The sequence below is a fragment of the Varanus komodoensis genome, unplaced genomic scaffold (genome assembly GCF_004798865.1).
Source record: "Varanus komodoensis strain SLA01 unplaced genomic scaffold, ASM479886v1 scaffold23, whole genome shotgun sequence".
Lineage (NCBI taxonomy): Eukaryota > Metazoa > Chordata > Lepidosauria > Squamata > Varanidae > Varanus > Varanus komodoensis.
The window spans coordinates 18190973-18204470 of NW_025335627.1; the positions used below are offsets into that span (position 1 = coordinate 18190973).

Below are 13498 nucleotides of genomic sequence, written 5' to 3' on the forward strand. Positions count from 1 at the left end.
CCATTGTTGACTCATATTCAACCAGTGATGATGATGATGATGATGATATTATTATTATTATTATTATTATTATTATTATTATTATTATAACATTTCTATGCCGCCCCTTGCCGAAGCCTCGGGGCGGCTTACAACACAATAAAATACATTGAAATACAATAGAACATAATAAATTACCATTAAATACAAAATACAAAAAATACACTGAGTTACGAACATAATTAAAATTAAAATTATCAGTATAAAATAAGTAAATAAAGAATATAGGAGGAGAAAAGAGAAGGAAGAAGAAAGTTGCCCTGGCCAGATCATATATTTTAACAATTAAAATGATGTTTAAATAAAAAGGTCTTTACCTGGCGCCGAAAAACCAGTAACGACGGTGCCAGGCAGACCTATTTGGGGAGTGAATTCCATAGGTTGGGCGCCCCCGCAGAGAAAGCCCTCCTCCGAGTACTTACTCTCCTTATTTCTTTCATGGAGGGTTCCCGGAGAAGGGACTCTCCCACAGATCTCAAAGGGCGGTCGGGCATATACGGACGTAAGCGCTCGTTCAGGTAGCCAGGACCCAAGCCGTTTAGGGCTTTATAGGTCATAATCAACACCTTGAATTGGGCCCGGGCTTCAATGGGAAGCCAGTGAAGCTGACGGAGGACTGGAGTCATGTGAGCATAACGCCCCGTCCCCATCAGCAACCTGGCAGCTCTATTTTGCACCAATTGAAGTGTTCGGACCGTCTTCAGGGGAAGCCCCACGTAAAACGTGTTACAGAAGTCTAGGTGGGAAGTCACCAGCGCGTGTGTCACCATCGCCAGGCAGTCGTACTCCAGGTAGGGGCGCAGCTGATTAATCAGCCGAAGCTGAAGGAAGGCGCTTCTCGCCACTGCTGTCACCTGAGCTTCCAATGAAAGTTCCGGGTCGAGGAGTACTCCTAAGCTGCGGACCTTGTCCCTAAGAGGGAGTGTTGACTATTCCAAGATCTTTCTCTCTTGTAGTAGTGTCTACCATCTTGCAATTGTGCATTTGGTTCCTTTTCCCTAGGCAACTTTGGCATTTGTCCTTACTGAATTTCATCTTGTTGCTTTCAGTCTATCAAAATCACTTTGAATTTTGTTTCCGTCTTCCAGGGTGTTGTTGTTGTTAGTCGCAAAGTCGTGTCCGACCCATCGCAACTCCATGGACAACATTCCTCCAGGCCTTCCTGTCCTCCGCTATCCCCCAGAGTCCACTTAAGCTCATGCTGACTGCTTCAGTGACTCCATCTAGCCACCTCATTCTCTGCCGTTCTCTTCTTCTTTGGCTGTCAATTGTTCCCAGCATTAGGCTCTCCAGTGAGTTCTTCCTTCTCATTAGGTGGCCAAAGTAATTGAGTTTCATCTTCAGGATCTGGCCTTCTAAGGAGCAGTCAGGGTTTACCTCCTCTAAGACTGACTGGTTTGAGCGCCTTGCAGTCCAAGGGACTCGCAGGAGTCTTCTCCAGCACCACAGTTCCAAGGCCTCAATTCTTCAGCGCTCAGCCTTCCTTATGGTCCAGCTTTCACAGCCGTACATTGCAACTGGGAAAACCATAGCCTTGACTATACACACTTTTGTCAGCAGAGTGATGTCTCTGCTTTTTAGTATGCTGTCTAGATTTGCTTTCCATAGCTTTCCTTCCAAGGAGCAAGCGTCTTTTAATTTCTTGGCTGCAGTCCCCATCTGCACTGATCTAGGAGCCCAGGAAGATAAAATCTGTCACTACCTCCATTTCTTCCCCATCTATTTGCCAGGAAGTGATAGGACCGGATGCCATGATCTTAGTTTTCTTAATGTTGAGTTTCAAGCCAATGTTTGCTTCCTTCACCCGCATCAAGAGGCTCTTCAGTTCCTCTTCACTTTCTGCCATTAAGGTGGTATCATCTGCATATCTGAGGTTGTTATTTCTCCCGGCAATCTTAATTCCAACTTGTGATTCATCCAGGGTATCAGTTATCTGCAAATCTGATCAACTTTCCCTGTACCTCTTCATCCAACTCATTAATAAAAAATATTGAAAAGGACAGTCCTGCGGTACCCCACTTGTTACCTCTCCCCCAGTCTGAGGGGGTGCCATTAAGAACTCTCTGATTGTGCAGCCAGCTATCCACCTGATAGTTATTTCAACTAGCCCACTTTTAGCTAGTTTGCTGATCAGAATGTCATGGGGCAAGGCTACCAGAAACTCTTTCCTGTATCCTGCAACTGCTCCTGATGGTGAAGGCTGGCAGTTGCGCATTCAGACTCCATCTTGGCTCGTTTCGCTTTGCAAGACTGGGCTGAGCACAAGAAGATGCCCATGCAGTGCTAGAGGGATGCATTACGGAAGTGTTTGTCCCAGCCCTAAAATGTCTCCAGTTTCAGTCCATACATCTTCTGATTCATGGCGAATTGAGTTCAGTAAAGCAAATCTGTTCTTTATATGGAACTACATTCCTAAAGAATTTTGTTTAAGTTGCATTTTGGCAGTACATTTATGTTGAAAATCTTTTTCAGCTTTACTCCAAGTTTTGCTATTAATAGTTCATGATCACCACTGTATTCTGCTCCTGGTCTTGTTTTGGCAGTCAGTATACAGCTTCTTCGGCTCACAATTACATAGTCAAACTGATTTCATCAGGCACAGTCATCTAATTTGTAGCCTGAAGTATGCATTTGTGAAAGACACATGGTTGGCTTCACAGAGTTCTATGAGCCATTCTCCTGCTTTTTGACTGGAAAACAGACTGAACAAAGTGCCCCAGGAGTGCCCCTCCTCTTTGCAAGCTGGGACAGAAGACACAGACAGCCTATGTCTTTTGCAGGGTAGGAGAAGCACAGAGGCACCTCTTAACTCTGCACTCCTCCCATGATTGGATGCCTGCAATCCTCCACGTTCACATGGTTATGGTTATCTTAGATATTGCACTTATTATAATAGCATTTTCAGAACAAAATTTAGAACCGGAAGTTGCACCTAGCAGGAAAAGAAAACCATATTGAGAAATGGACTGACCAAAGAGATTATTTTTTTCTAGCACTAAGCTAAGGCAGGTTGCTTACCTGTAACTGTCATTCTTCAAGTGGTCACCTGTGCATTCACACATGTGGGCTTTGCTGCATAGTATATAGTCTAGATCAGAGAGAAACCTCTATAGCTCAGTTTCATAAAGTGGGCAGGAGCCCCTCTGCCCACTTCCTCAGTTGTCTTGGAGACTACACATTTCCATAAGCAGGTGTGAGGTTGTGCTCCAGCCCATGGCCCATATACTCTGGTGTGGGGAGGGGGACAGGGTTGCAGGTGTATGACACCAGCCAGTGGGGCAGAGGACGGCTTGTGGGATGCACTTGACCAAAGAACTAGAGTTACAGGTAAGCAACCTGCCCCTTTTAGTTGTGGTTTCTGTGTGCATTGCACATGTGGGCAACTGGCAAGTTCATCCTGTGTGGATGGTGGAACTGGCATCGCTGGAGAAAGGCTGAGAGGACTGCCTAGGCATTGGGTGCGTGCACGTGTTGGCATGGAGTGTCGGGGCCGGGCAGGGGAGCGACGTCAAAGACGGGGGTCTGCCTGTGTGTCGGGTGAGATAGTCTGCTAAGTACACAGTAGCAGGTGGCGCAGCGATGGTGGTGCAAGCATGCGTTCTGGAGCAGCTGGGTCCTGGAAGGAGGTCATTGGCGCAGGTGGGAAAACACAGGCAGGCCAGGGACATTGTCCAAGAGCTTGGAAAACTCCTTGGGGTGGGTGGAAGCACAGACTTTGGCACAGTGTGGGACCATTCCTGGGAGGGAGCCCTGTTGCCCCCAGCATGCCACATCTCTAGCTGCTGGTGATGTGAGTGGGCTGGGCAGTGAGGTGCCATATGCGGATGTCACAGGAGTAGCGGACGACAGTGGTGGCAAGGTGTGCAGGAGGGGAGACTCTGACCTGGGTAGGTGAGTGCGGTCATGGTAAATTCATCCCCGTAGTGGCAGGAGGGCTAGCCAGCAGGGCCTTGGTGTCCTGGCTGGTGTTGTGTGAAGAGCCAGTGGCAGGCAAGGATGGAGAGCCGGTTGGGTGGCGCTTTCTTCTTCTTGGAGGCAGAGGTTGGTTTTGACTTCCAGGTGTTTTGCAGGCTGTGTCTTCTTCTGCCAGTGGGTCAGCAAGTCTAGGAGTTGGCCAAGTGGAGGACCCTTTGCCATGTGGCAAATTTCAAACTGTATGTCCACTACCAGTACGTCTGTTTGATCACCTGGCAGTGCAGGCAGGTCTCCACATGCCCCTTGTCCAGGCGAAGAAAGCAGAGGGATTGACCATCAGTGCCTTGGAGATATCCTACACACAAGGTGGAGCTTCAAAAAACTGGGTCTACAGCCATAGTGAGCACAAGGCAACAAAGAAAAGAGAAGCAAAGTGTGGCCCTCAAGAGAAAGGGAAGGAGGAGATGTGGGGAAGTGAGAGCTTCCCACAGGAGTATGCCAAGAATGAAGACGAATCAGGGAAAAAAGTAGAGCAGGGAAGAGAACAAGGGGTTTTGGAAATGATTTAAAAAAAAAAAAAGAAAGAAAAAAGGGTGAGGAAAAGAGCAAGGAAAAAGGGCAAGTTACAAATTGGAAAAATGCAAGTGAAGCTGACCTGATCTGGCAAAGCAGTGGGGTGCACGGTCGGAAAGAAACTGAGGATCATAGTGTTCAGGAGTGCAATGTTATGAAAGTTCAGTGACATTTTCACAATGCCTATATATACATGTGTGTGTGTTGTGGGGGGGACCACACACATTTTAATTAATATTTTTAAAGTGTTTTATTATTCCCTAAAAGTGTGACATCCACTGGTATAGAGAACAATATTTCTATATTGAACAATGTTAGGCAACTGTCAGTTTGCCTGTACACACAGTAAGAATAAGATAGTTGCAGTTTTCTAGCCAAAGTCTCAAACTTGTATAATTGCTGAAGCACTAACATAAATAATCTCTAGCACAACACAATTACTGTAATCCAACACCATCTTATGCTAACTGGTTTATTAGGTAGAATTTTCATTTCAGCTTTTGATTTGCATGAAACCAAAGTACTTAGAACCAAAAGCTATGAATGTTATATTTCTTTATCTGGTTCTTGATATTGCTATAAAAATGCACACTTATCATTTTGTACTTAAACTTCTAGCTTTTTGAATAATTCAGCAGGCTTGTAGATTACAAACACTCCTCTATGTATATGTTTTAATAAAGATAACAAAACATGTTAATGAGGTACTGAAGTTTTTATTTCAGTAGTATACTCAATCAGACAGTTAGTTGCACTTAAGTGTGGATCCAGCACAATGAGTTTGCACCTTTACTTTACTATAGAGCTCAGTCTTGCACATATTATGTTTGTGAATGGGGTTCTAAAACATAATATAAAAGTGACACTTCTTAACACTAGTGGATTCTGACTAATCCTACTTTAAACTTCAAACAACTTTGTTTTAGATAGTGCTTCCACTAGAGTACTAGGAAGAAACGACTTAAAAATCAACTTAATGATTAAATGCCTAATATTATGTGGCAGCATAGAATAGCACACAATAGTCCAACTTGAACAAATTAGTTGTTGTGTAAGTTAAATTGTGGGTTCCAAAGACTATCAACAAAGCACACAGTGCACATAACAGCATCTGAATGGAAGTTCACTTTTGCTCAGTAGTTGAAGCATCACCTCCATCATTCAGTTTCTGGTTTTGTATTCTGGTTCGAGTAGAAGCTAAAGAAACAAACATGACATTTCTTTTTTAAACAGATGTTAGTCTGATTTATGGCAAACAGCATTTAACAAAAAAGTAAGAGAAACAGACAGCTAATCTTGCAAAAGTTCCAAGAAACTGTTCCTTTTTCATAAAAGAAGAATATGGGGAAAATATAGAATGGAAAAAAGCAGCATGAAGAATATTGGCCAGAAATGCTTAGGATATCATCCATTATCAGGGGGTACTTGTGAGCCATTAAGTTTTTGATACTTAAATATAATGTTACAATTTTAAACTCTTATACTAGAAAGCAATAAATCAAGCAACAAAGTAAATTATTCTTGTATACAAACATATAAATTTTCATACCATGTTTCTATCAGATCAGAGCAAGCTGCCCCAACAGGTCTAGGGCCTCTGGAATACAAGCAGGCAAGCTCAGTGACCAGGGAGAGCCAACACGAGTTTGGCAGAGGAGTTTGGTGAGGGAGGTCCTTAACATTTTTCTCCCTTTTTTCTTTTTATTTCACTTTAATCCCCTCTCCCCAGATGTGCGCGCGCGCGCACACACACACACACACGCACATTTTTTTCCCCTTGTAACACACTCCCATTTACTAGCAGGACTGTGTTGCTAACCTTTAGTGAAGACATTCAAAAGCACCAGTTGTCACAACAGCCCCGCCCCCAACACAGAATCACTGAGGGTACACAAACAATGGACCAAGGAGACTCCACAGTGGTGGCCTACAACAACTACAACAGCTGCACACTAGTAGCCCTGTTACAAGAAAAGGTGAGAGCACTGGAGCAGTGAGTGCCCAACCTCCAGATAATAAAAGAAAATGAAGAGTTTTTAGACAGAGTAGAGGAGCTGCAACAGCTAAGTATAGTCCAGAAGCAAGAAGAGTGTCAGCAAGCTGAGGCAGCAGAAGAGAATCCTGAGGGAAGGGAAAAAGAGGAAATTGCTGGAACAGGGTGACAGTCAGATGGAGAAGGCCTAGAAAAATTTCTGCCCCAGTGGAAGCAGTGGAATTCTCGAACTGCTTTAAGTTACTTAAGGGAGGGACATGAGAGAAACCCACTGTGAAAGAACTACACAACACACTGTGTAACTCTGAACAAGACAAAAGGCCAATCAAGAAAGGAAAAGGATACCAAAGTTTGCAACAACAAAAGGAGAAGAGTGAGAGTTGAGGGAGATTCCCTGTTGAGCAAGATGGAAAAATATTTATGTCACAATGACCCAGAGAATCACCAAGAATGGTGTCTCCCTGGCGCCAAGATTAAAGATACAACCAACAAGTTCACACAATGTTGGGAGACGACTAGAGCGCAGGTGGAGAAAATCACGGGATGAATCTGACCAAACACGCTTATGATCTCACTATCGAGCCTATGCTGTGGTGGTGCGGGTGACGAAGAAGCAATTCTTCTCCACTTCCATTGCCTCCTTGCAATGCCGTCCAGCAGAGCTTTTCCAAGTGGTACATGGGCTAATACATCCAGCCCCCCAAAAAAGATCCTGTGCCACCATTGGTTGCCCACTGTGATGACTTTGCCCGGCACTTCGAGGAGAAAATAGCTTAGATTTATCACAAGCTGGACTCCACAGTTGATACAGTTCCTTTAGAGGAGGCACCAAGAACTCCGTATGGTCCAGCATTATTGGATGAATTTCAGTTAATCCAATGAGGCCTGATGATGTGGACAAGGTGCTTGGACAAGTACGTCCTACAACCTGCTTAGTTGACCCTTGCACTTCATGGCTACTTACCAAAGCCAAATACAGGATTGGTTCCTGGATCCAAGAGGTTATTAATGCCTCACTGAGGGAGTGCTGGGTGCCTGTTTCTTTAAAGGAGGCGGTGATCAGGCCTGTCCTAAAGAAGGCATCCCTGGATCCAGAGATGGCTGCCAATTACAGACCGGTGGCCAACATCCCGTTTCTGGGCAAGGTGTTGGAGCGGGTGGTGGCGGGACAACTCCAGGTACTCTTGGATTGTCTAGACTCATTTCAGTCCGGTTTTAGACCCGGTTATGGTACTGAATCTGCCTTGTTGCCCAGTACAATGACCTGTGCAGGGAGAGGGACAAGGGGAGTGTGTCCCTCTTGGTCCTCCTGGACCTCTCAGCTGCTTTCAATACCATTGACCATGGTATCCTTCTGGATAGGCTGGTGGGATTGGGAGAAGGAGGCACTGCTTGGCAGTGATTCCACTCCTACCTTGTCGGTCCATTCCTGAAGGTGGTGCTGGGGGACTTTGGCTCTGCGCCATGGCAACTCTGCCATGGAGTACCACAGGGCTCCATTTTGTCCCCCTTGCTATTCAACATCTACATGAAACCACTGAGAGAGGTCATCAGGAGGTTCGGGCTGTGGAGTCATCAGTATGCTAATAACACCCAGCTCTACCTCTCATTTAAATCTGCTCCAGGTGAGGCACTGGCTGTCTTGAACCGGTGCCTGGCTGAGGTAATGGGCTGGATGAGGGCCAATAAACTGAAGCTCAATCCAGATAAGATGGAGGTCCTGTTGGTAGGTGATTCAAGTTTCTGGGTAAGTGACTTGGGCCCTGCCCTGGATGGAGTTGCACTCCCTCTAAAGGACAGGGTCCACAGCTTAGGAGTGCTCCTCAACCCGGAACTGTCCCTGGAAGCCCAGGTGAAGGCGGTGGTGAGGAGCGCTTTTCTTTAGCTTCGGCTGATCCATCAGCTGCGTCCTTACCTGGAGAACTGCCTAGCAACAGTGACACATGCACTGGTTACTGGAGTGCTAGAATGACAGTGCTTTACACGTCCAGGGTGTGTGTAAATACCTGGAAGCACAATGTCTTGACTTAAAATGAGGATATGACTTTGGGAAGGAATCATTTGGACACACCACCACCTTGTCGTAATGGAAGATGAGGCCTCTTAGGAAGGGGTGTGTGAAAACTGACTCGACTGTGTCATGGAAATAGGAGATCACCCTAGGTAGACATGGATTGATAAGTCTGTGCTGAAGCAAGGTAATGGAGCAGAGGAGAACTTCTTCCATCATGCAATGGCATGGATTAAAGTCCTGAGAAGTAGCAAAGGAATAGAACACTCTCCACTTTATAGACTTCCTAATAATAGGTTTCAAAGCTGCATCTGAGATTATTCTTAATTCTGCTAAACTTGCAACTGTATGCCTTGGGAGAAACTCTCCAAACAGAGGGTGTTGATGGTAGTAGGAATCTTAATCCCAAGAGATTTGGTCTGGTTTCAATGAGAGCTGAATGTAAGTTTGGCCTGACATTCTCAATAGGTTGGCAAACTAAGACTATCTAGGCCATCATGGAGTAATCAAGACGCAGTCTGTTGTGTCCCATTCAAACTTTCATCAATGCCCTCATTTTCAGAAGGAAGGACGGAAAAAAGGTAGAATGAAGTAGCCACTCACCAAGACACATGAGGCAAAGGGAGTGCCCATCCGTGGAGGGCAACTTGGATCTGCACCTTACACATTTGCAAATGGGAGAAGACTAGGAAGGAAAAGTATAGCAATATAGGAATAGAAAAAGATGAAAAATCAAGGGTAATGAGGGCAGCGGAGGGGGGGGGGTTGAAATACAACTGAAAGGCAAGGAAAATAATGCGTTTATAGAAAAGACACAACATTTTATAAGAGAAATGGCAGGAAAATGCTCAAGTAGCTCACTAGAGGAGAGAGATGAGCTTCCTGAGGCACTGAAAGAGGCTGAAGAAATGAGGGAAAGGGTGGAAACTTTTATAATGGATATCACACAAGTTAGGGGTTCCTGCCAAAAGCAGCTTAGCTGTAAATCTTCCCAGTAACTGGCTCCATGCATGCACAGAGCCTACATGTGTGATGCACAGAAATCACAAGGAAGGGGACTGGATTATATACAACAGTGCCATTTCACTAATACAGAACCAAGTTCTGAAGTACACACAAGGGGAGAATTCAACTCAACTTCTACTTGTGCAACTAATTGCAGATCTGAGGTGTACACAAGGATCCACCAGTGTCTGCACAACAGGAAAAGGAAGAGAAGCTCCACTAGCACAATAGTTTCTTCTGCTAATGCTACTAATGTGTTAAGTACAATATTAGAACTAAAAAAGATAGGCAACACAATGGGATTTCTTTTGAAAGAAATATTTCTCATACAAACAACAGCACCCATTTCCTCATTCCAAGCTGCTTTTTAAATTCCCTTCAAAAATGGTTTTACTGTCAAGAATCACTAGCTACAAAGCTCCAGTGAGTATCTGAAACTGGCTGTATGGATTTTGGATCCTGGCCATTTTTTAAAGAAACCAACACTCCTTTCTCTATTCATGGCAGTAATTTCTAATAAATCTTCTTGTGAACAAGTACTTACTCATTTCTGCAAGCTTCTGTTGGAACTTGGACTCTCCAGAGAGGTGCTCCCTGTAAAGGGGTGAAGGGAGAGAACAATCTAATTACAGTTATACAAAACTTTGATCCAGAGTGACCATGTGAATGTGGTCCCAAAAAAGCAGTAACTTTTCTTCCTGAAAAAGGATGTCCAAACCAGTTGGAAACATAGTACAGTGTAAATGGAAATCACAATGAAAGACTCTCCTCTGGATGCACATTTACATGTGAACTATGAAGGATTTCTGGATGAAAGAATTTTGTTATGAAAGACTACTTACCCAATACAGATGCCCTCTTAAGAATCAGAACGATGTGCTTTACATTTATATCCCTTCAAGCTAACATTTAACTTTTTAAAAATGCAAATTATACAAAATAACTTATAATTTAACCTCTTAAAGATGCACAGTCCCTCAAACTAGGGTAATTTCAAACACTGTCCCTATACCCACTGTTGTTGACTAGACAGAAACTGATTTACCATATTTCGTCTAACTAAGAAAGCATTAACAAGAAGTCCTGTATATGTCTCTCTGTCTGTGCACCTCAGTATAGCTTAGGCAAACTAGAGTTTGAAGTAGAAGTAACTGAAATTATAACTGATTAACTTATCCAATAATACTTTATTAATATTTTAACTCAGACTGAAACACCCTCAAATTTTCATTTCACAATGGTAGATGTGTGTAAATCCATAGGTATGTGATTTCTCCTTAAACATTTTTTTTCAGTTGTATAATCAGTAATAATGTTGTACAATGTCAGAAAGTGTGCTTCCTGACATTATAAAGCTAAATTTATGCTGAAAATATAAAGTCATATTTTTCTTGGGTCAGCAAATATGCCCTATGCCTTGTATTGCTTTATGAAACTATACAACCCAGCTAAAAGAAGGCTCCCTTTCACTGTTCAACCTCTCCTGCCAGCTACTGATGTAAGCAAGGGCCAATTCATAAGAACATTTCTTTAGCAATACAGTAAATTACATAGTAATTAGGAAAGCTGAGATGCTTCATAAGACGATCAAACATGGAATATCTTTGCTGGTCCAAGATAGTCCATCTGAATTTGGGGCCTAAAAAACAAGGAATGGTGTGTTAAAGCTGCAACAACATAAGCCAGTGTGGTGCAATGGTTACGAGTGCAGGTCTGGACTCAGGCGATCTGGGTTCTAGCCCCTGCTCAAACATGGAGCCAACTGGGTGACTTTGGGCCAGTCCAGCATACACAGTCACAAGCTTTTGATTTGGGGGTAAGATTGAGAGCAGGAGGAGGAGAATGAGGAACTCAATACACTTTGAGTTCTTTGTAAGAAAAAAGGCAGGATATAAATCTAATAAATAATGATTGATGGGGGGAGGAGAATTACATAAGTCAGCTTGAGTTCCTTGAAAGGAAAAAAGGTAGGACGTAAATACAGTAAATACATAAATAAGCCTGGACAAATGTAAGATAACCTTAACTCTGGTCTTAAGCTGGCAGGGTTTCATTGAATTTCCCTCTGGTTTAAAATGAAAATTAGAATTACATTGTTTGCAACCCTACCCTCTCCTAATCTGAACCTTTTTTCTTCTAAGTTTACCTATATGATGGTTGGGATTATAAATACTTAAGTAATTGCAATTATTTAAATAATTAAGGTTCTAAAATCTTGGAGAAAATGTCCCACCATATATGGAAATGTACCCACTTTCTGCTTGTATCTCCAACATACACTGGAATATTTGTTATTCATGTAATTCAGTTTAACCAGAATTAGATTCTATTTCCAAATAAATTTAGAGAGTTTTTTAAATTCTTATCAGCAAACATTTTAAAATTCTCTTATCCCAAATATTATTCTATTCCTCATTATCAATATTTCATCTTAAATCTATTTCTCAAGACTCTTTAAACAACTCATACTGGTTTTAGTGAAGAGTTATAAATTTAATGTGTCATTCCTCTCATCCACATGCTATCTTGTTTTTCTTTCTGCAGAATTATATCCTCAAATTTAGTATATTCTCTATATTTACCATTATCTTCAACCAATCTTTAGTCCATTAGTCTAATTGAAGTATATTATACCAAGTAACACTGCTCTCTCTTAATATTGCCTGTATCTTTTCTTTGCTCTTTTTCTGGACCTCTCGGCGGCTTTCGATACCATCAACCATGGTATCCTTCTGGATAGGCTAGCGGGATTGGGGGTCGGAGGCACTGCTTCCAGAAGGTCAATTCCAGAAGGTAGTGCTGGGGGACTATGTCTCTGCGCCATGGCAGCTATGCCATGGAGTACCACAGGGCTCCATTCTATCCCCTTTGCTATTTAACATCTATATGAAACCGCTGGGAGAGGTCATCAGGAGGTGTGGGCTGCAGAATCATCAATACGCTGATGATACCCAGCTCTACCTCTCGTTTTCCACTAATCCAGGTGAGGCAGTGGCTGTGCTGAACCGGTGCTTGGCCGAGGTAATGGAATGGATGAGGACCAATAAACTGAAACTCAATCCAGACAAGACGGAGGTCCTGTTGGTTGGCGGATCGGGCTTCGGAGAGGGTGGATTTGACCTGGTCCTGAATGGTGCAACACTCCCTCTTAGGGACAAGGTCCGCAGCTTAGGAGTACTCCTCGACCCGGAGCTTTCTTTGGAAGCTCAGGTGACAGCGGTGGCGAGGAGCACCTTCCTTCAGCTTCGGCTGATTAATCAGCTGCGCCCCTACCTGGAGTACGACTGCCTGGCGACGGTGACACGCGCACTGGTGACTTCCCGCCTAGACTTCTGTAACGCACTTTACGTGGAGCTTCCCCTGAAGATGGTCCGAACACTTCAATTGGTGCAAAATAGAGCTGCCAGGTTGCTGACGGGGACGGGGCGTTATGCTCACATGACTCCAGTCCTCCGTCAGCTTCACTGGTTTCCCATTGAAGCCCGGGCCCAATTCAAGGTGTTGGTTATGACCTATAAAGCCCTAAACGGCTTGGGTCCTGGCTACCTGAACGAGCGCTTACGTCCGTATATGCCCAACCGCCCCTTGAGATCTATGGGAGAGTCCCTTCTCCGGGAACCCTCCATGAAAGAAATGAGGAGAGTAAGTACTCAGAGGAGAGCTTTCTCTGCGGTGGCACCCAACCTATGGAATTCACTCCCCAAAGAGGTCCGCCTGGCACCATCGTTACTGGTTTTTCGGCGCCAGGTAAAGACCTTTTTATTTAAACATCATTTTAATTGTTAAAATATATGATCTGGCCAGGGCAACTTCTTCTTCCTTCTCTTTTCTCCTCCTATATTATTTATTTACTTATTTTATACTGATAATTTTAGTTTTATATTATTGTATCTCAGTGTATTTTTTGTATTTTTGTATTTAGTGGTAATTTATTATGTTCTATTGTATTTCAATGTATTTTA

General features: G+C 43.5%; 1 protein-coding gene across 5 annotated transcripts in view; it reads right to left on the minus strand.

Moving 5' to 3' along the window:
- Positions 1–5227: 5227 nt before the first annotated feature.
- The window catches only part of RB1 (RB transcriptional corepressor 1), a 163032-nt gene continuing 154761 nt past the window's right edge, over positions 5228–13498 (minus strand). For all 5 annotated transcript variants that reach the window (XM_044431793.1, XM_044431794.1, XM_044431792.1 and 2 more), the window contains 2 exons: positions 10081–10130; positions 5228–5724 (listed from right to left, as the gene is read on the minus strand). In XM_044431793.1, the coding sequence (XP_044287728.1) occupies positions 5651–5724; positions 10081–10130 (124 nt within the window). In that variant the 3' untranslated portion in view covers positions 5228–5650. The remainder of the gene's footprint in view (positions 5725–10080; positions 10131–13498) is intronic.